Source organism: Piliocolobus tephrosceles, chromosome 1, assembly GCF_002776525.5.
Source record: "Piliocolobus tephrosceles isolate RC106 chromosome 1, ASM277652v3, whole genome shotgun sequence".
Classification (NCBI taxonomy): domain Eukaryota; kingdom Metazoa; phylum Chordata; class Mammalia; order Primates; family Cercopithecidae; genus Piliocolobus; species Piliocolobus tephrosceles.
The window spans coordinates 63,886,245-63,914,226 of record NC_045434.1 but is presented as its reverse complement, the minus strand read 5'-3'; the positions used below and the strand labels follow the sequence as shown (position 1 = coordinate 63,914,226).

Here is a 27,982-nt window from a genome sequence, read left to right as displayed (position 1 = left end):
AAAAATTAATTGCATTTTTAATTAAAAATAATTTTATTGTATTTTCTAATTACAAAAGCAATACATATTAGTTGCATTTTTAGCATGATTTTATTAATCCAGGCGATAAACATTTCTCCAGAGAAATGCATCTCTTGGTTTACACTTATAATAAAAATCAATGAGAAACAAAGTATTCAAAAAAATCCACTGTCCCTTAACATTGTTATTTTCCTTTTACAGAAGACAGATATCTACATTCTGGAAAATTAACTTAAGTTAATATGACATTAGACTTAAAAGGTCTACCTACCTAAATTTCTACAAAAAAAAAAAAAAAAACCGACAACATAAACTATATTACATTCTGATTAAATACATGCAAACAGTGACATGAAAACTCAAAAATGCCTTACATGGATAGAATAAATAACTAAATATAAACATTGATCATCCAAAGACAGTTTTTGATGCAGAGAGAAATCCATATCACAACAAAATCATTACAGTACAGCATGCGGTAGGCAGCCAGATGAAAATCATCTGCTACAGGGTAAGAAGCCTTCCTGAAGGCAGCTTTGTGCGTAGAAAAGAAGCTCCTAGTTGCTGGATACTGAACCGCCTGCAGCCCAGCTCATCACATCTTAGGTAACAGAGTCCTGTATCATCCACAGTAGAAAAGAACCATTTGAGAAAAGCTACATTTCGTTACTTTTCTTGCTACTCACCCTTTTGCCCAGCAAGTGAGCATTTGAGGGAAAAGAAAAAAAAGAAAGAAAGAAAGAAAGGAGAGGAAAGCTAAAAATATACTATTCTTTAAAAAAATAGACTTTCCTTGCAAGATATAATATCCTGTGGGGATTCCATATGCTCTTCAGGAACAGTGACATGTCAAAATCACATTTACAGAGATACATTCATACATTTGACAATCACTAGGGAAGAGTTATCTGATTTGTCTGTAAGGGAAAGCAGACGACTAATGCACTGAGGCGCTGGTCCATGACCCCGTCACCCTCATTTTTACATGAGAGAACAGTGACCACAATAGTGACAAGTGGCCAAGAGGCAGGTATCAGGAGACTACTGCCCTCCAAGTCACAGCCACAGCTCTCTCAAGGACTGTATCATGGCGACAGAGCCCACAGAAGGGCATGTCTCCTTCCACCTGTTCTGAAGCCAAAACACTCCCTGATCGGGCTGATTCTCAAGGAGCTTTCTTGACTTACTCATGTGATATACATGGCACTCTACTTTTCTCTCTAGCCCATGTTCCCAACCACCCGGGAGAACCACATCAGCCCCTCTTGATGCATGAGAGGCACATTGCATCAAGGTGAAAATATAGTAGCTACAAAAGGAAACTTAGAAGATGGGTACCCATTTCGGGGAGTCTTGCAGTCAGCTCCTGTCCTGAAGGACCTGGAACAAGAAAAAGTTCTCTAAATGAAAAGGTTGCTACTGACACTGTTCTTCTATCACTGCAGAAGAGATGTTTTAGGGACTGAATTTCTCAGAAGACCCTCCATTCACCTGATTTGTCTCTTGCTTCCAATGTGGCAAAGGGTACCTGCTAGCATATGTATATTAGACTCTAGCCTGCTCGCCTAGAACAGATGCAGAGACCAGTTCTTACCTTCTCACTTGAAAAGTACATCTGAAGAAGTGCATTTGCACTTTGGGCAAAAAAGAGCCAGCAAAGGATGCAGACAGTCACAGCTAGGATGTTAAATGCCTATACAGAATGAGATTGGCCAACTTGGACCAAACCCAGCAAAGAGATGACAAAGAGTCATTGGTTCAAGTTGCTAAATGTTTTGAGGCAGAGGAAAGTTAAATTTTTCAGTGTAACTGATATTCCCATTAGGCAGGAGGGGAGGAAATGTGGTGGCGTTTCTCCAGGCCTCGTTTTGGTGGCCCCCAAAGTCCAGTTCCCACTTAACTTCCTGTTCTAGCCTCTGTGGAGCTGATATCCCAAGCTTTTCAGTAGATCCCAGTCCTTTGGAGAGGTGTGGCCTGAACATCCACATCATTAGCAAGGCAACATGGGAGATGCTGCGGAGGGGCGTCTGCGCACAGCCAGCGTGGTCTCTGCTGCCTACGAGCCAGAGAGGAAGAGACACAAAGCTATTACACCACCGCCAAGCAGCGAACATAAAAGTAGAGCAGAATCTTTCCCCTACCTCCCCTCCTCCCTCAACCTCCTCATTCCCACATCCATACACATGCATGAATACACTGGCGTGCCTACACACACACCTTGACTCTGGGGAGTCAGGCAAACTCGAATGGCGTAGTCATGGGCTTCTTTCCCTGAGGAGCTGACCTCGTGACCATATTGGACCAGGCACTCCTTTCAGACCTGGACCATAAGCTACATATCCAAGATATGAAGCAGAAGCAGTCAGGATCCCTCTGGTAGAAGGAGATCGTGTAGGCTATGTCAGCCAAAACACCATGCCAATAAAGTGACACTGTAATCAGGGGCTACTTGGCTTCTGAGGAGGGTCCCTACTGTTGTAGTTATACGAGTCCATTCTGAAATCAGTCATTAGAGCAGATCAACTTCTTCCCATTAACTGGCATCTAACATTTTACCTTGTGGGAAATTTTTCCCCTAGAACGGTGCTTCTCAAATGTTAAATGTGTATATGAATCACCTGGTGGTCCTGGTAAAATGAGGATTCTGACTCAGGAGGTCTGGGATGCGGCCTGGGATTCTGCATTTCTAATGAGCTTCTGGTCTTTAAGGTAACAAGAAATAAGGCATGAGAAGGGTAAAACAATCCCATCTGTATTTCCTGTCTCAAAAGAAATTAAGTGCTGTTTTATACCCATGACCATAATCTCTTTAGAAATGGGCAAATCACATTTTAGGAGGAACAGTCCACTAAATGCTAAAAAATCTCCAAAAGTTTTCTTTATAATAGATAACATAAGTTACATACTGCTAATGGGAATCACTGCATAGTGCAGTCAAATGTAATTGTTTCTTAATTCTTGCATAAGTGCCAACAGGTACACATAACCATGGAAGTTCATGTGCTTTCCATAATGTTCTTCCTGTCTTCCCCAGAAGGTGGCAGAAGAGAGCCATGGATACACCATGATCTTCAACTACAGTGAGAACTTCTCGTGGCTTGTCTGAGTCTGAATCCTTGTGCAGCATGAGGCAAAGTTTTAGGGGTGGGGAAGGGATGGGAAACACAACTGAAAATACTAAACAAAAAACCCAGAAGCCTTCTGATAGGTTCAAGTTACTCAACAATTTTATTTACCCATTCTACACACACACACACACACAAAAACACATTTCAAATACAGTTATGCACACTTTAAATGGATCTGAGTGGCATACTTTGTTATCAGTGTCACCCAATTAAATCAGAATGTTGCTAAAGACTTATGTTCCTACTTTCAATAGAGCAGTGCCTAGGAAATCTGCAGTAGAACTCTATTCCTAGGCTTCCCAATCTGACCCATTCCCATTCAACCCAGAGATGCTCAGCCCCACATAGCAAAAGCATCACTATACCAGCGTAAGTTGATCTTCTTGTTACGTCAACATAATATAAAATGTACATAAGCAATTCAGATACAAAAACATTGCATAGGTAAACATTGGTCACAGGTATCCAGTGAAAGGCTTACTGGAAATAATACTTTTGCCAACCCTTAAAATCAATTTTTAAATGCCAAATTTTCTGCTCATTTTTACTTACTAGATTAAGCTTTAAAGCCAAATGCATGGCTGACTAAAAATAGCAGCCCTATCCAATGGAATACAACATTCCAGAACAGGGTAAGCTGGGGACACAGAAGCTTCAGAAACGAACAGCGGAACTGAAGTTCTGCCCTAAAGCAGGGGACTGGATGAGATGACTTCAAGTAAAGGTAACAACTCCAGGCTCTAAACAGGCATTCCCTTAGCTGAGTTCACAAAATACCATAAAAGTGATGTATAACCTTTATCTTTTACAAAATAATGAGAATTTGGCCACTACTGTATAAGAAATGTCTATTTAAAATCATAGTGTACAGAACTCCCCTATAAAGAAAACATGTGGAGTGCTTAATTCCTTTCTTTGTTAGACACATTTAATAGAGAATTACTATAATGTACATACACTTCAGTGGGTACAATCAGAAAGCAGGCAGACTGTGAGCTTACAGACCCTATAACGTTAGTCAGGCAACACCCAGATTTTACTAGTCTATCAGTCAGCGCATGGACACCACTAGAGTCTGTCAGTCAGTCAACACATAGACACTACTAGTCTGTCAGTGACAAACAGATCCTACTAGAGTCAGTCAGTACACAGATCCTACTAGTCTATCAGTTGGTCAACATATAGACACTACCAGAGTCTGTCAGTCAGCATACAGACACTGAAGTCAGTTAGCACAGAGATCCAACTAGAGACAGTCTCCTGGGCAGTATGGGTCTAAATTAAATCCCTGGACACACTTCTGATATCTGTGTCACCTTCAGGGAAAGTCAATTCTACCCCACCAGTGTTGCAACCTGACTCAAGTGTTATATATTTTCAATAAGTCAGAATACATACTAGAAAAGCTGGGTAAATCCATCAAATTTCTTGACAATGAACACAACGTGGCTTACGAGCTTGGCAAAGACAATGGAATGCGCATAAGATTACATAACCCAGATACAATTCTTCTGATTACCGGATACTTTTTCCCTTGCCCATTGGCCACTCCAACCACCAATGAGTTTCTGTCAATTAAGATCTCCTGCTCACAAAAAAAAAAAAAAAAAGGTAACATAGATGAATTTATTTCCAAACAGCTATATCATATGTTTCTTCAAAATGCCAGTGTCTCTGAAGACCAAATGTGGGTTGCAAAGAGGATTACCCAGATCCTCATATGGAATACTCACCCATTCAGTCTAGGGGTACAAATATATTGTGTCCTTAACTCCAACTTCTTCAGAAACAAACAAACAATAACAACAACAACAACGAAACACCAAAGGCAAAGATATAGGGCAGATCCCTAGTACCATGCAAGTTTTTAGAAGCTTGGCTTATTCTACTTTACAACTCAATGTAAAATCATCCCTTTACCAAAACACAACAACAATACAGATAAGAGCTAAATTCCAATTTAGGGATTAGGAGATAAGAAGAGAAGCAGGCTCTCTAAATCTGCTTTAGAATTCTCTTTCAAATCTGTCATAGACTTGAAGCAAGAATAAGAAAACAGAATAATTTCCCTTTCCCCACTTTAGACAAGTAAATTAAAAAAAAAAAATTTTTTTTAGAGGTGAAGTCTCACTATTTTGCCCAGGCTGGTCTCAAGTGATCCTCCGGCCTCGGCCTCCCAAGTATCTGGGATTACAGGTATAAGCCACAGCAACTGGCTTCTTCCAGTAGATTAAATGCTAATGTCTTTACCTATTTCTCACAAAACAAAACTTACAGCCTCAGCAGAGAGTACTTTAAGTCCATTTTTATTTTGTAGGACTTGTGACAGACATAATCATAGTAATGTATACAGACTACCAATATGCATTCAAGTAAGAAAACCAGGAGAGAAAAGATGAGAAGTAGAGATGAAACTTCTCTAAAATTTGGAGTAAGAGCTCTTTTCCATTCTACATTCTCCTGGCTTCTTCCTGCTGGACTTTTCTGAAACTAAAGTCTTTGAAATCCTTTTCTGGATTCTTTAAAGTCTTTTAAATCCTTTTCTGGATCTTGCTTTAGAAACTAAAGGATGCTGAAGCCCTTGCTTTTCAAATTCCAATTTCTCATGTCCTGTCTGAGGATAAGACCACCTCAGCTCCTCTTCTGGAGAAAGCAAACTAGCACGGGGGAGAGTGGGGAAATAGCGGCAGGCTGAGAGCCACAGTGAACATCCCATGACCTGTCTGTAACGCTGGGGTTAATGACAGGTTAACACAATGCTAGCTTGTTAGAGAAGTCCCCTCTTGCTAGAAGTAGGTACAGTGTTAATCCAAAGTCTGTGGATCAAAGTGCTCCCTCCTCTCATTCATTAGTTCTGAATTACTCTCACCTCACAGCAGAAGAAAGGCTGAATGCCCATTTGGGCTACAGATGCCAGCATCCAAGCAAATATAGACAATGCAATCTTGTAAAAGTGCCTAACATGCCTCCCCAACCATATCTCATTCTCACGTTGGTGGTGGTGGGGGCATCCCCATCCCCTAATCCTTGTAGTCTCATAGCCACAGGACAACAGAAAAGTCAGGAGAAGCGATGTGATGGTGAACACTTCTAGACTCAGAGTGTTGCTGTATTGCAAATGTCCATTTGTTATAAATTACATATCCTGTCTCTTAAAATAACCTTCCTCTGGGCAAGGACCTTTGCTTCTACTTCTATGTATCTTTCCCCTATCCCTGCCCGCACTGGCCCAAAGCCCCACAAAGACACTAAGTACATGTTATATAACCACTAAACAAGAATAGCAGGTTACTTAACATATTGGACACAATTTTGAGAAGAATCTACGTAAGCAGCCTTTAGAAGCTGGCTGTGGTGTCCTACTTGGGACACATGAGTAAAGGACTCGGGGTCAGGAGTCAGTTGCCAGTGAAGACAACCTTTATCATCCTGCAGGGTCTGTACCTCTCTCCAGGGTGCTTAAAATCCAGAGGCAATTATTTAATTCAGTGATCTGTTCCACATCACTCAGCAATGTAAAGGGTTAAAGATGAGACTAGAACCTAGAATAACCCTCAAACACAGCAGCCTGCCTTCCAGGGGGTTATATCATTTAACATTATGATCTGCTCAAACATCAAACCCAAAGAACTGTCCTTTCAGGATGATGAGGAATTCAGAATTCCTAGGCTGACGCTTTTGTCTGAGGAACTACTATCCCAGTATTTTTCCACCTAACTTTCTAAGGTGGAGTTCTTAACCCAGGCTATGAATCAGAATCATCCGGGAAGCTACTTTAAATACATGCAAGTTCAGACCCAGACCCCAGAGATTCTGAGTCAGTATTAAGCAAAAGGTAGACACAGACATGTTTATGATTCAACAATTCTAAAGGAGATTCTAAGGAAAACTCCTGGATGAGAACCACAGCAAAAAGTCTTCCATTACCAAATGAAAACACCCTTGGAAAACAGCTAACTTCTTCCCACTGGTTACCTCTAAAACACAAGCTGATAACTTTAAGGTGGGGAGTCACCTATCTCTTTTTAAAATCCCGTAAGAACCCTAAACTTGCCTCTCAGAAAAACATACATATAGTTGTACATTTTGCAGGCAAAATTGGGAAAGAGGATAAGCCATCAAGGTCATCAAGGGGCTAAGAATTTCTTCCCTGAAGATTTTATGTTTAAGCCTACAAAGAAAATGAAATGACAGAAATGAATAGAGAAATACAAACAGTTAAGAGCTACATCCCACAGGGTTCCAAGGACTTCTCTGGACATCAAGATGAGATAGTTTCTCCTTATGAACAGAAGAATACTCAATGAGAGAGATTAAATTCATCATCAAGCTTTTCCACATTTGGGGGAAAAAATACTCATGTAAAAACTATTTTGTTTTGATGTTTATTTCTTCTAAAGGAGAGTGTGCTGAAAGTATTCAAAAATAAGCAGTTTTAGTGAACTCTTCTCTGCCTCTTGCCTTGAGCAATTCAAACATCAGTGGTGACTCCTGAATCTAACCGCCCTTCTAAACAGCCCCAGAGGATACTGGATTGGCAGGAAAAGTTGCTGTGATTGGCAAAGAACCTGGGAGCCATGGGAGAAAAGATATGACTGCTCACCAAGAGTCCTGTAAGAGCTAGAGCCCACCCTACTCTCCTAAACCCCACTCTGCGGACCTCAAAGACCCAGGCCTGACTAAGTTAAAAATAAAAACCAAGACATTTCCCACATGCTGAGAGCCAGATTCCCCCAGGGCATCAAAGGCTTAGAACTGTTTCTCATGAAAGGAGGCAACAACTCTCACCCTATGTCCACTTGCAAGCTCCAGAATATTCTGTGGATGTTCTGTAGCCTAGGCTGGCCCTTGCAGGACCTAGCTGGAGAGAAAGGGAGAAAGGAAAGGAAAGACTCCTCCAGTCCCGATCCATTTAGACCCACTGCAGAAAGCATCAACTGGGTCAGACTTGTCTCTTGCCAATCACCCCTTCCTTCCTAGACAGACACCACAATGTCATGGATTACACCGGACAATCCAGAGGGGACATGAAAGTGGGGAAAGAAAGCAGTCAAGTAAGGACTGTGAGGAAAACACAAAATGAAGAGACGAAAGTGAAGGACAAATAGACTTTTTGTCCCCCCACTGCTCACCCACCCCCCATCCCCCAACACTTCACCAACACGAGGACATTAGTGAAGTAAGACACCAGAGAACAGAGAGAATAACCAAGAGTGTGGGGCATGCTCAGCCCCAAGGGAGGGTATCTTTTTCCTCCCTCCTCCAGACCATCCCATCTGAGAATCTGTCCTAAAAGACTCAATTTGCTAACTTGTCCCTGGGTGGAAAGATGCTTCAAACTGGAGAACAGCTAAAGTTGTCCTATAAACATGTAACCTCGTGTTCTGTGTTAAGATTCATGGTGAAGTGTCAGGGTGGGGGTGGAGGGAGGAAGTTAAATGACTCCTTGGTGATTAGTGGCAAAGGTAGGAGGCCAGGGCTGGAGGGAAACACACGGTTACACCACCGGAATGCTGACTTGGGTCTTCGGCTAGTCGGCCCCTTCTTGCAAGTCCTGGGCACGGAGAGGGCTGAGGGGCTTGAGGGGCCGGCTCCCAACACTGTAATTTCTTGGACGCCTTATTGTATTCGAACTGGACAGAGGCGTAAAGCTGTTCCTTCGCATCCTTACAGGGGTTTGGTTCTTGGGGAAGTTGTTCTGATTGGAAATGGAGGGATACCACACAAATGAAAGCCAAGCCAAAAGCTCACTCATACAGTTAATAATGCACTTGTAACCACAACAGCTTCCCTCACTCCTGCTCCTCTGCACACAGGGTCCCTCATAGGCACGGGCCTCCTAGCATCAGGGAGCTAAAAGGGAGAAGCTTCTTGAGCATAACATTCCAAAGCAGGAAAAAGACCCAAAGAAAGGAAGGGGCTTACTGAAGACCACACAGATTACCAGGGACCGACTTAGGAACGAACCTACACCTCTTAACCCCCATCTTATAGGCTCCTCTGGACTCTGCTTTCCAAAGGGACACTTGGGGTTGGAGCAGGGTGGTAATTTGCATTTCACTTCAGCCAAACACTTTCCATATTTAATTGAATTTCCAGGAGCCAGCATTCAAGGTTAAGACTCATGAAAGGGGTACTAATTTTAAAAAATAATAATTCCAACATCACTTTCAGACGTAGCAAACTACGTTAGAAGTAAGTTCTGAATCTGTTTCCCTTTTGTACATAAAAGAAACACCAGACTCTTGATGCCAAAGCTTCAAAGACTCAAGGTGGCAGGGAAACTGGCATGTTCATCGTGGGAAAATACTTACAGTTGGCTTATCACGATGCGTGTTCACAGCCTCCACGTTAAGTTTAATTGTTTCCACTTTGCACCCTGAGAAAACAGAGGAAAGCCAGGACTTAAGGAAAAAGGTTCAATGGAAAATTCCTTAGTTTCATTATGGGAAAGTATACCACAAAGGAATGTATGCATTTTGCAATACACACAGTCATGCATACTTTCAAAACAGAAGGCACTGATGGAGCTTCCCTGGTGTATAGGGATAATGAAGCTGAACTCTAGACAAACCTTAGAGAAAATTCTGACCTTCCTCAATTCCCAGCTCCCACCAGCCCCTATGCGCATAGTTACCGTAGGCCACAGGAGTAAGTTTGAAGATGGTATGGAGAGGGCATCTCAAGTATGGTAGCTCATCTGAAAACAGAAAGACCAGGTGAGGGAAGTCTCTTAGTATTATGGAGTAAGGTCAAGTTAGTGGAAGAGACAATCTACAGAGCTCATGAGTTTCCCTTACTCTGACCACCTCTTAGAGTTGTACAACTCCTCCCTTAAACCCCAGACCACAAAGCCACCCAACCTTCTGAGTGGCTAAGGAAGGAAATAAGGCCATCTTAGATCCTTCCATGCAGGCAAAACAGGAAGAAGTACTGTAGCCAGAGAGCCCAATGGAAGGGGTTCACCTGCGTACAGCAAAGGCCCGTAATACCTGGCCACAACAGCTTCCCAGCAGCTCAGGATGCTGAGCTCAGCCTCCACAATGCAGGCTTCCCAGGAGCTCTGGAAGATCGGGAAGGGAAGTATGGAAGAAGGCAGCGGCACCTCCTTACTTCCCTTACCCAGAAACAGCTGCTGCTCCTAAGATACCACCCTCCTAGTAAGCAGCGTGGCAGGCTGGGAATATTCAACCACTGTCCTGATGCTGCCAGGAGTGTCAGCGTGACACTGGCCCTTGAGCCAGGCAGGATCAAGGAGCACCAGCAGCAGCCACTCTCCATTGGAAGCTCTTGTAGCAGCAGAGCGAACTCAGCAAGTCATTGACTCAGTGGCTGCTGGGAGTCCCACATTGCTGTCTGGAGCAAGTACTCTAATTTGGGTGGAGACAGGGAGGTCTGTTTCCCAGGAATCCTGGTGCCACTGCAAGTCCAGCCCTCTCCCCCTGAATGTGTCTCCCAGCCCCTCCCTCAAAGGCACCTGCGCCCTTATCCAAGAAGTAGGCCAGGAGGCAGCGCATGACAGCCTGGTGGGAGATGACGAGGACATTGCCCTGACGTTCCAGCTCCATGATGACAGGCTCCAGCCGCTGCACCAGGTCCTGGTATGACTGTGGAGGGAAATGGGGCAGGCTGGCAGAAGCCCAGGTGCAAGCTGGCAGCCAAGTCAGTGGCTGGACCTTGGAGACTATGGGCCACTTCTTCTTCCTCAGCTGGCTTTCCTCCTGGAAGCTCAGTGAGTTCACATCACCTGCGAACTGCCCCCAGCCCTGGTGTCTCTTGAGAAAACTCAGATCTTTCAAGAGCAATATTTAGACCAAGACAACTACAGGTTAAGAAAAGGAAGTGTGAGTTCAACCTGTGTGTATGTGTTTTTTCTTCCCACAGATTAATCCAGGCCCTGAGACAACAAAAGATTCCTAGGGGTTTCCTGTACCTCTGCCACTCAGTTTTATTTACTTTTGCCTCACACATCCCTAGATTATGGAAGCCACTTAGACAAGGAAATAGCCTAAAACACTCAAGACGAGAGAGAAATAATTCCTATCCCATATATTTACTTGGAGACTCCACTTATGTGGGGGTGGGATTGAGAGTACAAGGAAAAAAAGAAATAGAAATGATTGTGTTGATTCTAAAACATATTGAACACAGAGGACGCCTTGTCACCCTTATCTCTGGGAATCTTAACAATTAATGAGGCATTCGATTGTCTAAGCTAAATGAAACCAAAATGACCCAAGGGAAGGAAGATAAATGATGCCTAGAACCTCCAAATCACATTCAATCCTTCCCCCAAATTAAAGCTAAACCTTCAGCAAGGGGCTAGGCAGTCACTTTACATGATGAGGGTGTCTTACCTCCCCACCAGGATATCGATACAGATACTTCTCTTGATCTCGAAGTGCAAACTCTTCTGGGTACCGCTTCTCAATCTCGGCATAGGTCATTTCTTCACACACGCCCTGCAAAAAGCCACTTGAAGCTGGCTTGAGGAGATAGACTGTCCCACACCAGCCCCATCCCAAATAAGGAAGATGACATCGAAGAATGCTAGTTTCTTAGTGCGTGCCAGGCACTGTGCTGGATCCTTTCATGTATTGCGGCCGCCTGTGACCAGAGTGTCGCAGAGTGTCATAGAGTGTCTGTGACTCACCGGGTGAGGAACACTGCAGGGAGGAGGCAACTTCTCCAGCTCAAGCTACCATGTTCTCCTACTACTGGGGGGGAACTTACAGGTCAAGAAAGTCAAGAGGCTAAAAGGAACAAGAAGCAGAGAAGGAGGGAAAGTGAAGGGACTGGAGACTTTGCAGGAAAAATAAAAGGGTAGAAGGAAGGAAAGAAAGAGAAATGTCGGCCAGGTGCAGTGGCTCACACCTATAATCCCAACCCTTTGGGAGGCCAAGGCGGGTGGATCACAAGGTCAGGAGCTCAAGACCAGCCTGACCAAGATGGTGAAACTCCATCTGTACTAAAAATACAAAAATTAGCCAGGCGTGGTGGTGGGTGTCTATAATCCCAGCTACTAGGGAGGCTGAGGCAGAGAATTGCTTGAACCTAGGAGGCAGAGGTTACAGTGAGCCAAGATTGCACCACTGCACTCCAGCCTGAGCCACAAAGCACGACTCCATCTCACAAAATAAATAAATAAATAAAGTAAAAAGAAAAAGAAATGTCCACTTTCGTGCTCAAGAAGAGAGAAAGCCAAGAGAAATTTTGGGAAAAACTTTTCTGAATAGCTGACCAAATTATCTAAGCAGAAAGTAAAGAAGTAGGTTGTTAGCTATTTCTTTTTCCCAGGAGGCAAATATACAAAGGAACAAAATGAGTCCTTGTTAGCCCCACTTTCCCCAGGTGCCAGAAAGGCTGGCTCAAAAATTGGTTTGGGTCCCACGATTGGCACAGGTACTGAAGCAGGCAAGAAACTCCCGACTGGCGGTGCAATTGTCCTCCCTGAGCCCCCGAACCGGCCATGAGTCAGCTTCCTCAGAGTTTTTACTTGGTGGTTCTAGTTTCCTAGATAAAAATGTCCAAATAGTGACTTCTGAGAGTTCCTGCCTGAATATGAGATTCTTGTTGGCTTTTCTGGGCCTTCAGAGCTTCCTACTCACAGCATCAATCTCATTCAGAATCTTCCACTGCTCATAGGGCACCCCGAGAGACTCAGCAGTCTGTATGGTCCTCTTCAACTGGCTTGTCCACACTTTGAGGTCTGTTATCTCCTGTTCCTCCAAAAACTTCCTTAGAGCTTGGGCAAACTGGGGTTTAAAAATGAAAATTAAGGGTAAAAAGAAAACACACACACACACACACTCAACACACACATACACAAAGCCTGCTAACGTGGCCTGTAATGGACAACATGCAGAGCCATGGTCAAAATCCATAAGGGGCTACATAGTTAACATAAACCCAAAAGGAAATGAACTTTAACTGGAGCACCCTGTACATTGCTAAGTACACAAGTTGTGCCCACTGAATATCTGATGGCTGAACGATCACAGCAGAAATGGCTCCAAGTTATCTACACTTCAATACAGAGCTAGACGCAGTGAGCAAGAACACACCTGAGCACTTGCCTGACTATGGAATCACAGCCTCAGTTCAAATGAGATTTAAGTAAGGAGATAAAAGAGATGACCTCAGCCATGCCCTTCTAACTCTAAGCCTAGAAAATCCAGTGTGCTGACTAATTACTCACCTGCTTTCCCCTCACGGAGAGGCCAGAGTCACCCCCAATCTTCCCCAAGAGATTGAACTCGCTTTCTCCATGGCGGCAAAGGTAAATGGTGCGAGGCTGGACATGGATATTCATGAGGTAGTAGACTATCTTGCTCTGGATGTAGTCCTGGACTCTGTTGACTAAAAATCGCTGGCCCACATTTATCACCTTGATGAAAGAAAGATCCCTGGGACAGAAAAGGAAAAAAAAAATTCCCTAGGTATGAAAATCTGAGAATAAGAATCAGAGGGAAAAGGATTTCTATAGGGACTTGCAGGCTCACAGCTGCTCTTCCTCCCCTCCTCTGTCACACCCACGTTTATGGAACCAAATGGTAGGAGATTAATTACTCCTTAAAACCAAGATGAAGTACAATTTCCTGAACTTCTAGTCAGTTCACACCATTTCCTCAGTGCCTGTACTGTGACACGTGATGTAGATAAATATGATAAACAGAATTCAGGCTTCCCATCAGGGGCTAGACTAGGTGACCTGAAGATTTTGCTGCTAAGCCCGAAATTTGGTGAGAAGAATAGGCCCCATTTGAGGCAGTCAAGACCTGGACAGAATATGGCATGACGAGCAATGAGGGGAAGGGAAGAGGCAGCAGAAGCACAGACAGCAATGTTTATGCACTCCCTGCATCTACCTAATCATGCTTCTCTCAAAGACAGTTTCAGACATTGCTTGCTTTGAGACCAACATGAAATTGTTCTCTTTATAAAAGTCATAAGTGTGGCTGGGCACGGTGGCTTATACCTGTAATCCCAGCACTTTGGGAGGCCAAGGCAGGTGGATCAAGAGATCAGGAGTTTGAGACCAGCCTGGCCAACATAGTGAAACCCCGTCTCTACTAAAAATACAAAAATTAGTCAGGCATGGTGGTGGGTGCCTGTAATCTCAGCTGAGATCACGCTACTGCACTCCAGCCTGGGCAACAAGAGTGAGAGACGCCATCTCAAAAAAAAAAAAAAAAAAAAAAAAAGTCGTAAGTGCTTATTTTAAATCAAAAAAATCAGAAAAAATGATGGAAGCATGCAAATCACGCATCACCCTACTACCAGAGATAACATATACAAACATACACATATATATGTAGATCTTCTGTATGTTTTTCTAGGTGGGACTTTGTTCTAAATGAAGAATAATTTTATGCCATATCTAGGAGGTGGTTTTCAGCCTCCATATTAAAGGGATTCTGGGAAATCCACTTGAAGGAACTGAAAGGCTCAAAACATTAAACAGACCACTGTATTCAGTGTGCCAAGCACATTAAATGTGCCATTTGCTTGGCTGCGGGTCTGTATTGTCTGAATAGAGCTGTTAACTGCCCTGAATGCATGCTCTTTCATGAGGCCACATTCTTGCAGATTTCCATGTGTACACCATCTTTCTTTAACATGGACTTGGTTTTGTTATGGCTTATATATGTCATACATGACAAGTTAATCTATAGTCTATGCCATTCTGTCAACAAATGCTTTCATAGTAATGACAGCTGGCATTGATCAGACATTTCTCTGAGTCAGGCATGTTCCTGAGGGCTTTGCGTGTTTTATATATATATATATATATGTATATATATACACACACACACACACATACACACACACACACACATACACACACACACAGAGATAAAAAATATGCAATATGTAATATATATAATATGTTATGCTATAATATGCATGATATACACACAAGCATTAATATATGTAAAATATTATATAATATATATACAGTAAACTTTTTAAAAACTGATGACACATCTCCGAAGGGTATCCTACAATACCCCTGTTCAGATATGGAGCAGTGGTTCTCAACCACGGATGATTGTGAGACATTTTGGTTGTCACAGCTTGGAGGTGTTACTGGCAAAGGCCAGGGAAGTCGCTAAACACCCTAAACATCCTACAATGCACAGGACAGCTCCTACAACAAAGAATTACCCAGTTCAAAGTGCCAATAATACTGAGATTGAGGATATCACGCTCTAGAGACTAGAGAGAAAAAAATTGATGATAAAAAACACTTCCGGCCAGGTGCAGTGACACATACCTGTAATCCCGGCACTTTGGGAGGCCGAGGCAGGCGGATCACTTGAGGTCAGGAGTTCAAGACTAGCCTGGCCAACATGGGGAAACTCTATCTTTACTAAAACTAAAAAAAAAAAAAATAGCCGGGCATGGTGGCATGGGCCTGGGGTCCCAGCTACTCGGGAGGCTGAGGTGGGAGGATCACCTGAGCCCGGGGGTAGCAGCTGCAGTGGGCCCTGATTTTGCCACTGCACTCCAGCCTGGGTAACGGAGTGAGACCCTGTCTCAAAACAAAACAAAACGCTTCAGTTTTTCATGTACAAGATGCAAGCCACAAATCCATACCTTATTTCTCTGGGATGATGTTAACACATCTAGATCTATAGATGTAGGTTATCAGAAGGAAACTAGAGAACTGAGGGAGAAAGGTTATTTTCCCAGATGAGACCTTTGCCCTGGGCCCTTCAAACCATGGCCTTAAACCTTACTTGTCATAGTTGTCTGGGTCAAGGGGTCGGTAGGTAACTTTGTAGCACTCAATTCTTTTCAGGAAGTCCTCCATCACATTCTCTCTGTTCCTTTCAGGGTAGTCAGGGCTCGACACCTTAACCTCCTGAAATCATAGAAACAGTAAAGGCCTCATCAGAGGTCTGCCCTTAACAGCCCTCCTACAAATAGCCACTACTAAAAAAAAGAAAAAGAAGTCCATAAAAGTCGCCTTTCTCTGGAACATTGGCACTCCACTCATTGAGTACCTCCCGCCCCGCCCCGCCCCGTCCTGTGACCCTGGCAACCAAAAAAGTTAAGACAACTGGGGAGTCATGTGCCTGCACTTGGCTGAAGGACAGAGGCAGTCACGCAGCCAAAGCTGCTCCCGGGCCCCACTCCCTTTATGTACTTTCCTGAGAAAACAGAACAGGCTCCAATGTTTCTCCATTACCACTCAGAATAGAGTGCTTGACCCCAGTGCCTGACTTGGGACCAGATGCCTCTTCCTCAGATGATCCCAAGTTCCTACGGCTGGGAGAGCACCTGCATATAGACCATGTACAGATATCTACTCAGCCCAGCAGAGCACAACCCATCCAATGGGGACAGTCATACACTGTGACCCCACAGGGCATAAGGAGCTTGATGTACTGAACACTGACTAGAATATTGGACAATTGCTGGGGAGATAACCTTCCTGTAGGTAAGTCCTGAAATGAAGAGTCCGATCTATTCCTTTTTTTTTTTTTTTTTGAGACATGTTCTCACTCTGTTACCAAGAGTAGACTGCAGTGGCACAATCATGGCTCACTGCAGCCTCAACCTCTCAGGACAGGTTCTCACTCTGTCACCCAAGACTGGACTGCAGTTGTAAAATCACGGCTCACTGTGGCCTCAACCTCCCAGGCTAAGGTGATCCTCCTAGGCTCAAGCAATCCACCTGCCTCGGCCTCCCAAAGTGCTGAGACTACAGGCACGAGCCACCGTGCCCAGCTGATCTCTTCCAACATCTAGGTCTCAGCATCCAGATATCACCCAGAACACAGGGCTAAGACTCCTACAACCTAAACCCTGGTTTCAATTCAACAGCTAATTCTTACTTGATTCCTTAAAGCCTCAGTTTCCTCTCCCAAGAGAAGAGTGTAGAAGTACCAGATGGTGCTCTGGCAGATAGAAAAGATCTCTTTGTGATGTTAAACATGTCTATTTCTCTCTTTCATTACCCAAAACACCCCTCCCCAACAAAACACACACACACACACACACAGCACAAAAGGTGAAGAGGAGATGATATGTAGGGGTTATCACCAACCAGAATATTGGCAGCAATGACATCAGGATCATCACAGACAGACTCCACAAAGAATACCTGGTCATGGAGAGAAGGCAGTGATGAACATGTCAAAAATGCCAGGCTGTTAATTAAGAGCACATGCTCATCTACCCCACCCAGCCACTACATCTCTCAGGATTTTCTTCATGAAAATGGCCTTCAAGTCCTCCTCATAGCTCTTACCACATCCCCTGGGCCTCAAACATACAGGCTAAAGGTCTGAGAAAGGACCTGAATGAAAACACTCCAGGATTGGGGGAATGCTCTGAGGGAAGAGATTCAGATATCTCATCCTGTCTTCACCCACTAGAGTCAGAGATCCATGCCCATAGCCTGACTCCCCACCTCTACGTATCCCTTTTCCTCCAGCATGGAGTCAGATCCTACCTTGAAGGAATTCTGTTCAGCAAAGTTCAAAATCATGTCCCTCCTCTCCCGGGTTGTATTGGTGGCATCAAACACCTGTGAAGAAAGCACGCAAGGTAAATGAGCAGGAACAGAGAAATGGAACCCCACCAGGGCAGACTCAAGGTGGGGCTGGGTAGCCAGGCTGCTGCAAGGGTGGGGACCAGAAAGAAGAAGTAGATAAAGCTTACCGCAATCTGACCATTCTCCTCAGTGAGATATGCCTTAACATCTTCCAGCGCCACCAGAGCACACTGTCTGCCAGGAGAGCAAATGAAACCAGCAAGGAGAGCTAAGCTCAAACACAGTCAGAGACACAAGCATTCCGGTGGCTACAGGAGTCACATCCCTGCCCACTTAGTTTCCCACTGTTCAAAACCTTTCTCTAACTAGATCTTTCAACTTTCTCACTGAGGGTTTTCACACCATCCTACAACCTCTTCCTGCCCCTGCCCCCGTGCACAGATCTTAGCCCTCTTTAGGCTTCTCCTACAAGCACACAGGTATCACTCTGAGCCCTGTTCTTCTGACCACCCAAGCCCAAGGTCACTTGCCCATCAGGTAACTTCCATTTAACTTCCCCATAAGATATTTACCGAGATGAAACCAAACCCTGTCACACCAAGTCTCACGACAGCCAAGAAAGAGCTGACCTGGAGATCAGGCCTTAAACAAGACTCACTTGCGGATCTTCATGGCCTCCTCATTGTCATGCCGAAAGAAGTCGTAGGACTTATAGGACTTGACTGCTTCACGCCGATACACCCCAAGATTAAACACTGCAGAAGACACCCAAATCCTTCAGCAGCAAAACGAAATGATGGCCCCACCAAACAGGACCTGTTTCTTGATCTAATGTCAGAGTGGCCAAGGGGATGAAAAAAGCAGCAGCATGGTAGGTTGGGAACAATATCAGATTAAGAGTCAAAAGAGTTGGGTTCAAGTCCTGACTTTCTAGACCTTGGACAAGTCTTAAGCTATCTGAGGTTTCAATTTCCTCAGCCATTCTATCTATCTCACAGAGACACTGCTAGGGTTATATATGATGTCCACGTAAGGCCTCTGAAAATGCACAGCCCTATGCTCATCTAAATCTTAACAGTCCTATCAAAGGCATTCCCTCAAAACTAGGCCAATCCACCCATGCCAGGAGGAGACAAGTCTGGGAATAGAGAATAACTCCAGTAAACCAGAAAGCAACTGCTATTTCTGCCAGAAGCACCCTATAGCATTGATGCCAGGAAGAATAAGTCTCCCAGAGACCTGTGAGGCTCAGGAACTAATAATTTCCTTTCCTAGGGAATGAGCCACACTTACCTTTGGTGGGCACTCCAATCCAGTTGAGGTAGCGTGTTAGTTTCTTAGACACGTAGGTTTTACCCCGGGCTGGCAAACCAATCATAACGATGAGAGTCGGGGAGTTGGTCATGTAGGAGGCCCATGCTAGAAGGAAATGAAACAAAATAAAACGAAATGACTAAGGTCCTAGTAAGGTTTTCTGGTGTTTGTTTTTTTGAGACGGAGTCTTGCTCTGTCGCCAGGCTGGAGTACAGCAGTGTGATCTCAGGTCACTGCAACCTCTGCCTCCCAGGTCAAGCGATTTTCCCCCCTCAGCCTCCCGAATACCTTGGACTACAGGCACCCGCCACCATGCCCAGCTAATTTTTGTATTTTCAGTAGAGACGGGGTTTCATCATGTTGGCCAGGATAGTATCAATTTCTTGACCTCATGATCCACCCACCTTAGCCTCCCAAAGTGCCGGGATTACAGGCGTGAGCCACTGCGCCCCGCTGGGGCCTAGTAAGGTTTATACACTGAGCTACGAACTTCATAGTCATAATCTCATTTTATCTTCACAAACCTGTGGAGCAAACAGTAAGTCTGGGAAGACAAATAAGGCAATATCAGGCAGGCCTCCTGAAATAGAGTTAAAAGGTTATGCAGGCTTCCAGAAAATGCCCAAACCAAGACACGTCTTTCCCACGTCTGAGGTCTTCACTGAAGTACCCAAGGTGGAAAGAGGAAAAAAAGTGGCAAGGATAAGAAAGAAAATAACCATGCTGGAGCCAGACATGACAGCTCACGCCTGTAATGCCATCTATTTGGGAGGCTGAGGTGGGAGGATCACTTGAGGCCAAGAGTTCAAGATAAGCCTGGGCAACATAGAGACACCCTTGTCTCTTAAAATAGAAATATATAAATAAATATATATAATTATATATTATATAATATAAAAATATATTTTATATATTTATATTAAAATATATCAATACATTATATATTATATTTATATATTAATATTTGTATATAAATAAATATATTCATATATTTATATATAAATATATATTTTTGTGTATATATAAATATATATATCACTTAGCCAGATGTGGGAGTGTACACCTATAGTTCCAGCTACTCAGGAGGATTGCTTGAGCTCAGGAGTTCAAGGTTGCAGTGAGCCATGATCACGTCACTGCCCTCCAGCCTGGGCAACACAGCAAGACTTCGTCTCAACAAAAGAAAGAAAGAAAAGTAATAATGACACCATCCTTAACGTAAGAATGCCTAGAAATATAAAAATGATATAGCTGTGAAGGAAAGTCTAATGCTTACAGATTCTACCAGTGCAGAACTGAGCTGGCTCCTATAATAGGTCCAACAGAGTTTCTGTCTCCAGGATCCCACTCATCCCTTCAGAACCATGGGTAAGAATTAGCTTGCCCACTGCAAAAAGCCTTGCCTCAAGCTGTTTTGGCCTTTTCACTCAGGCCATGAGCTCCTCTTTAAGCCAGAATTTCTAAACCATAGTGAGATTGAGTTGGCAAAGCCTACTTGATACACATTCTGAATAGACCTCAGGAAGCTTCAGGGTAGAGCCAGCCCACATAGGGCATCAGGGCCAATCTGCCACCATGGCCCATGTAAAAGCAAGACAATTGAGAAGCATTAACAGTCCTCAGTCTACCCTTCCTTAGTAAATTAACTTACTTCAGGAATGCTCATTTGCAGAGATAAGTCTCACTGGACAGGCAGGGCAAACTAGATGTTCAGGGGACAGGTGACTTGTCTAGGGACACATAATGAATCAAGGGTATAGCTGGCACTAGAACACAGATCTTGTGCTTCCTTGCAGCTTTTCTCCATAAAAAGAGGTTCCTCATCACTTTGCTCACAGGGCCTGGCTCCTCCCGGCCCATCTTCCTGCAGAGGAGAGGTGGGAGAAGGACCTGCACTGCTGCCGGCCACTGTCCCGGGGCCAAAAACCACACTGAGGTCATCTGGGACAGCTCAGGCTCTGCCGGCTCCAATGACGGAAGGTCCTGCACAGGATAGGGGGAAAAGGAAGAAACACCTTCACCTCCCACTTCCCACCACTGCTTCCCAGAAGGTGCCCTGCAAGTTGCGGCTGCCCTTCTGCCTGGTACTAAGGGACCTTGTAAGATTAAGAAACAGTTCTGTAAAATGGAGGTACTTGGATGGGAAACACAACTTTCATTTTTTGAGAAATAAATGTAGAAAGATCTCAGTGGAGAAGTGGGAGGAGGGGCCCCGGTAGAGAACCAACCTCGGAAGGAAAAGAGTTTCCTAAGGGTGTTTGGCAAGAAGTACTCAGAGTGACCCTAGTGGTGAGGAGGGAGAAGTGGAGGCCCAGACCTGGGGTCAGAGGGCTTGGCTTTTAGTCCTTTACCTACTGTACACATGGAAAATTCCTGAGTCTCAGCAGGAGCCCCTCCAAGGTAGGTAAAGCAGCAACGTAAGTGATTTTCATCTCTGTTCAAATAGGGAGCTCAAAGGCAGGCACACTGTGCCCTGAAGCCTCAGCTGGCATTAATCCCTAATCACTGGCCCCAACAGGCAGATAGCCTCTGCATGGGATCAGCTGTCTCAGGTTTAAGTAGTACAATCCCCTGAGTCTTCACTTTCACCAGCTCAGCTCAACACCTGCTCTCAATCTCCCATGATTTGGCTCATTACCTGCACTTCTAGGCCTGCTTTGTCCGTACCTTCCAGCCCATTAGGCACTTCCCCCAAAGGTCCTATTACCCTCCCTAAAGCTTAAAATGAACTGATACTTGGGAGCTGCTCTGAAGGCAACCAGAGAACCAGCTGCTCTCTGTTTACCCATGTGGACAAAGAAGGCTAAGAACAAAAAAAAAACTGTATCACCTGGGACCTCCCAAGAGCCCTCCAGCAACGCACCTCTCGCCTCTGTCCAGAACACACTTATGCACACCTGCTACAACCAGGGCTTCTCATTTTCTGGAGTACAAAACTAAACCACACTTCCTATCTCAAATTACCACACTGGCAAAAGTAGGAACATTCTGTCCTGCCTGTTAAAAACACAAAACCACCTGCCACTACCACCTGATTAATTTCAGAGACAATGTAACCCATCTCTTGATATACAAGGGAAAACTGTTTCATCCTGAAATTCCCTTCCACCTTCTTGAAGCCAGGTTTAACTCCTTTTCTCAAACTTAAACTCATTTTCCTTTCATAATGAAGGGGTGGCCTGCCTCCACACGTATGGGCGTTCCTCATCAGGTGGGCATTTCTCCACAGATGGGAGGAGAGACTGAGAAAAGAGACACATAACAGTCTGATCTCTCTTTCTGTTCCCCACACATAAACTTGCTTAGATAAAATGAAGACTTGAGGGTGGGCGGGCGCGGTGGCTCACGCCTGTAATCCACACTTTGGGAGGTCAAGGTGGTTGGTTCGCCTGAACCCAGGAGTCTGAGACCAGTCTTGGCAACATGATGAAACCCTATCTCTACTAAAAATACAAAAATTAGCCAGTCTATAACCCAGTCTCAAAATAAATAAATTAATTAATTAAAAAAAAAAAGATGGACAAAAAAAAAAAATGAGGACTTGATAACTTCCCTCGTGTAAATGGAAAAACTCAAGCCTGGAGAAATTAAGAGCTTTGCCCATGGTCCCACAATAGACAGTCAAGGTCAGGGCTCTGACCAGTCTCCTGATCTCATGACTGCCCATTCAGTCCCAGCTGCCAGCTCCTGTGCCTCATGTCAGCACTTGACAAAGGTACCTTCATGGTAAACACAACTTGCTCTCCATTCTAATCCTGAAGGATGGTCTAGGAGAGCAATGGTTCCCAGCCTTTTCAGGACCCAGGTCATCTTCTTTTATTGGCTCTAAAGAGGCCTAATATTTAGAAATATGCTGCCCATAAAGCATGTTTCATTAGTGATATTTTATCTTTATTCATCAGAAGTCAGAACTGCTGATTATCTCCTGCTGGTTGACAGGCATGAAATAACCAAGTTCATATAACTACGGTCAAACACTAAGAAAGCTGATGTTTCAGTTAACCACTATGGCTATAGTTGATGCTGCCCAATTTCCATCAAATATCTTGAAATACTGAAAACAGCTTACAATATAGAACTTTTCAGGAAAGCAAATTAGTAATACTGATGAACACTTCCAATGTGCCTATCTTTTCTATCATTTCTGTAGGAAAAGTTGCTGGCACAAATGTGCAAAGGTGTACGTGTAAGAATGGTCACTGCAGCACTCTTTGTGATGATGAAAAACTGGAAACAATTTAAATGCCTATCCGTGGAAAGCTGGCATATCCACACAATGCAGAATGAGGTAAATCTGGATTTATCAATGTTAAAAGGATGTCCACAAGACAGTAACTTGTTTAAAAAAAAAATGAACAATATGAACCTACCTTTATTAATAGGATATACAGAATAAGATGTCTAAAAGAAACAAACTTGGAAGAGACAGGAGTTTTTTACTTTTCACTTTCTAAATCCTTTCTGTTATTTGAATTTATGAACATACGTTGCTTTGTATTTAGGAAAAGGTACATGGAAGAACTTATCTGTTCCAGAACTACTCAAAAAAAAAATTTAAAGAAAAAAAAAGCATGTAGATTTCTCCATTTCCGCTTTTTAAAATTTATTTCTTATTTTTTTTTCTGAGATGGAGTCTCGCTCTGTTGCCCAGGCTGGAATGCAGTGATCTCGGTTCACTGCAAGTTCCTCCTCCCAGGTTCACGCCATTCTCCGGCCTCAGCCTCCTGAGTAGCTGGGACTACAGGAGCCCTGCCACCATGCCCGGCTAATTTTTTTATATATATATATTTTTTAGTAGAGATGGGGTTTCACCGTGTTAGCCAGGATGGTCTCGATCTCCTGACCTCATGATCCACCCGCCTCGGCCTCCCAAAGTGCTGGGATTACAGGTGTGAGTCACCACGCTGGGCCTTCCATTTCTGCTTTCATAAGCCCTGAAACCAGTCCTCTGAGCACCTTAAAGGCACCTCAGCCAGCAGCCCCTCTTCATCCCATCCCTAGAGCAGTTGAAGTCCCAGTAATGCTCCTTCAGAGGTTTTGACTCCCTAAAATCATTCTTCAGCCCTGAAATCCTCAAGCCCAGTCACGTCCCGGAGTCAAAATTAGCCAACATAGGTGTAATGAGCAGCAAGGGGACAACGGTTAAGCTATTAATAAAGCAGCTACTGATGTGAACACTAATCAGCCAGGGGAACCAGCTCCAAAGTACAGCTCCATATCAGAGGAAAAGGAAGTAAGTTAACACATATACTCATAACTTTATTTTCTTCCTTGACTATGTCTGCAACAGTCTCACAGCCCAACTGTGACGCGAGGAGAGAATGGGGTAAATAAATCACAGTGGCTTTAGGACACCTTCTTCTTCTTAGAGAAGAAAAAGGCGTTTAGAGAAACTAGAGCTTGCAAAAAGAGATCAGAGCCCAGAGCAGGAATTAGAGTCTAGAAGACAGGAAAGAAACCAGGGATTACTGCTTCCTTGACTAATTGAAAGCCCTCAAGGCAGATGAACTACAAAGAGTTAGGAAAGCAGGTAGAAGAGATTCCTACCATGGAGAAAAAAGCAAATTAGAAGGACTGACACAATTATCGATTCTGACCCCCAGCCCCAGCTCTCTTTTGGATCAAGCACCCTAGTAACACGAGGGTACCTCCCTGTAAGGGGTGCATCCCAGATCCCCAAATGACAATATTGTCAAACAAAAGAAGAAAACATTGTTTACTGAAAAACTAAGTCTTCACAAGTCTCTTTTAAATAGTGAGCTTCCAATACAGCATTTGAGTATGATTCAATATAAACATTTCAGGAATAAATACAACAGGCAGATTGAGTCACCTGTGAAAAATAGCACACATTGGCTATACGCTCAACACTCTTCTGAGTGCCTTCCTACATTTAGTCATTTAATCCTCACATCACTCTTAGGGAAGATACTGTTAGTATCCCCGCTTTTAAAAGGAGTAAACTGAGGCATGGAGAGGATAAGCAACTTGTTCAAGAGCTAAGAAGTCATAAACCCGGGATTCAAACTCAGGCAGTCTGACTCCAGAGGCTACACTCAAACATCATGCTATACTAGTTATCTCTCATTGGGTATTCTGCCCTTAGCACGTGGCTTCTTGACCTGGCAGAGAAAAGAGACCCTAATTGTAGACCCTAACTCTGCCAACCCCAGTATCACATCCAGCCAGCTGCTTCTGTCCAGCAGGCTCCATGGGTGCTAGGTGAAGAGAGATTATCATTGTCAATCATAAAACTGACAAGGGCATGACATCAAGGTCGAGGCTCTGGGAAAAGCTTTGAACATGAGATGATTCCTGGTCTCATGCTGGTCGACTGTTTCCACCTGCTGATGTATATATAACTGACTTGACTAACTGGTTATATATATATATATATATATATCTCCACTGAAGTGAGAAGAACTGACTGACAGGATTCCACAGGAAAGGTGCCATCCAGAAGCAGAGGCAAGAGTTAGCATTCCTTGAAGTTCCCCAAAATATATGAGGAACAGAGTCCCAGACCTTTTGGGAAGCTATGCAGCCTATAATGACGCTTAGAAATACAGATGCATGGGGACAGGAAATGATGCTTCATCTCCTCACAAACCCTCCTGCTGTCTCTATGTAAAAGACAGGCATGGAAATGCTCAGGTGAAAGCTGTCCTCAAAAAAATGAACCTACAGGGAAAATAGTTTACAAAGTACAAAGCCTAAATCTATGAGAAAGTAAGATGCCCAAGACACTGTGAGAAGCCAAGTGTCAGGGCTCATTCCCCTGAGGCCTGAAGGAATGAAGCCAAACAGCACTGGCTCCCATCTGTAATTTCTACAACGAGCAGCACTCTCCCAAAATTTAGCCCAACAGATAAAGCTGGTAACATTACCAGCTCCAAGTAATTCCTGCACCTGCAACTGTGTCTTACTCATTGTGTGTACAATAATGTTTGTTCTAACTTCCATCAGCAAGCCAGTGTGCAAACGTCCCAGGAGACAGAGATTCAGTTAAAGAAAGCATTAAGAAACTGCTGGACTACACCAGCAGTCTAGCCCCAAGAACAGACATTTCACTAAGTCTACTTGTTTTAGACAGGACATTCCACCCTGGAGACTTTGTATTAAATTTCCATGTCAAAGAATTATTTATCGCTCCCAGCAAGCAGCAGAGTCTAGGATTATAACTATATTCCCAAAATAAAATGCTGAGAGAGAGCAGTCCCTCCTCTCTGCCAGAACTCACAACATTTCTTCTCTGACATTCGAAGATTTGAGGTTTTGGTTTCATAGCTGTTATTGTTCTGTTCTGAGACAGATGCCCCAGACATGGTAGCTCTTCAGATGTCTGAAAGAGAGAAGTAGAATGTAAAAAAGGGAAGGGGAAGAAGGAAAACATAACTTAAAGAAAAACTCAGTGCATTGGATCCATGTGGTATAAGTAAAAGCACCCGGGGCCAAGAGTCAAGTTCAGTCCTGTTTCTCCCAGTTAGCAGCTACTTCTCTAGCCCTCTGTTTCCTCACCTATAAAAAGAGTTGCGCTAGAACCTTACATTTATCTGCTGACTTATGAGTCTACATTTACAAACGTTATCTTCTTCAGTCCTTCCAATAATCTTGTAAATAGACAGATTTTGCTACCATTATTTCTCCTCCTTTTACAGATCGAAAATTTGAGATTCATCGGATTAAGTGGCCTGCTCAAGGTTTCATGACCTCAGATTCTAGTTTTAAGAATCTGGGCAGAGTAGTGGCAGCAGTTGGGGTGGGGTGGGTTATGAATAGACCAAGTTCATCACCAAGAAAGTAACTCCAATCTAATGGTAGGGCTGTTTCGAAAACAGTGAGGCTGGGCACGGTGGCTCACTCCTGTAATCCCAATACTTTGGGAGGCTGAGGCGGGCGGATCACGAGGTCAAGAGATAGAGACCATCCTGGCCAACATGGTAAAACCCCGTTTCTACTAAAAATACAAAAATTAGCCGGGCGTGGTGGTGCGCGCCTGTAGTCCCAGCTACTCAGGAGGCTGAGGCAGAAGAATCGCTTGAACCCGGGAGGCGGAAGTTGCAGTTAGCCAAGGTCGCGCCACTGCACTCCAGCCTAGCGACAGAGCGAGATTCCGTCAAAAAAAAAAAAAAAAGAAAAATGAAAAAGAAAGAAAAGAAAAAAGTGAGGGACGTGGGAAAATCTCGAACATATTCCCTGAAGGAAAAACAGTAACTGGACCTCAAGACAGCCCTAGCTAGCACGTCACTCATTTCTCCTCCGGTGCATTCTCAAGCCCTGCTCCGCACCCTCTCCCTAGCTACCCCCGGGACTCAGTCTAAAGAACACCGGAGAGCTGAGGTGGTAAATGACTTCCCCAAGGTCACCTCGGGAAGAGGGGTAAGTAAGCCCTGATTCGAACTGGAGTGGGAAAGTCCTGAGCTCATGCCCCCAACTCAGACAACAGGGGGCTGGTGAAGACGGAAGGTCCTGCGCCTTCAAGAGCCTTACACGATTCCTTCACTGACCACACAAATCCTCCAACCCAAACACCGGCTGTGGCTCCGGGTCCCAGAACGTCCGCGCTCCCTGCCATGCCGGGCGACCAGTACCTCGCCCCGCACTTCATCCGGGGGCACGCAGCCCCGGCACCCCGCCCCGCTAGACCCCACCCGGCGCTGCGCAGCTGTGGCTCACCCTACGATCTCTCTTAAGATCCCTCCCTGCCTTGGCCCCGGCGCCTCCCCTGTAACACTACCGAACCGAGCCGACAGCTTGTGGCCGGGGCCGTCGCTACAGTAGCCGGCAAATCATGTGAGCTCGTCTGGCCCCGCCCCCTCGCGCATAGGTCCTCACCTGGAGAGAATCATCCACCAATCGGGAGCCTGCAGGGCCCAGGGGGCGGGGCCGGGTCGCAATCGCCTACGCGGGCTCGGGAAGGCTGGTGTAAGTGGGAACCAAAGAGATCACAAGCACCCGAGTTTCCCAGCGCCGCGGAGCCTGGTGGCATTGTTGCTTGGTAACTAATAGGGCT

The 27,982-nt window shown here is 44.4% G+C and overlaps 1 protein-coding gene across 5 annotated transcripts; it reads right to left on the bottom strand.

Moving 5' to 3' along the window:
• Nucleotides 1-14: 14 nt before the first annotated feature.
• On the bottom strand, nucleotides 15-27,982 carry PFKFB2 (6-phosphofructo-2-kinase/fructose-2,6-biphosphatase 2). Of its 5 annotated transcripts, XM_023186877.1 has the most exons (16): nucleotides 27,646-27,764; nucleotides 26,210-26,311; nucleotides 18,949-19,074; nucleotides 18,314-18,410; nucleotides 17,823-17,889; nucleotides 17,614-17,688; nucleotides 17,206-17,262; nucleotides 15,893-16,017; nucleotides 13,348-13,555; nucleotides 12,758-12,904; nucleotides 11,507-11,611; nucleotides 10,627-10,756; nucleotides 9,787-9,849; nucleotides 9,464-9,528; nucleotides 2,640-2,723; nucleotides 353-2,077 (listed from the first exon to the last, which is right to left on the bottom strand). In XM_023186877.1, exons 2-16 carry the CDS (start codon nucleotides 26,292-26,294, stop codon nucleotides 2,012-2,014), a joined length of 1,500 nt encoding a protein of 499 aa, XP_023042645.1. In that variant the 5' UTR covers nucleotides 26,295-26,311; nucleotides 27,646-27,764; the 3' UTR covers nucleotides 353-2,011. The 5 variants fall into 5 exon arrangements, with proteins under 5 accessions (XP_023042647.1, XP_023042645.1, XP_023042644.1 ...); XM_023186879.2 differs by lacking the exon at nucleotides 2,640-2,723 and having other exon boundaries at nucleotides 15-2,077; XM_023186876.2 differs by lacking the exons at nucleotides 353-2,077; nucleotides 2,640-2,723; nucleotides 27,646-27,764 and adding exons at nucleotides 3,227-8,847; nucleotides 27,805-27,982.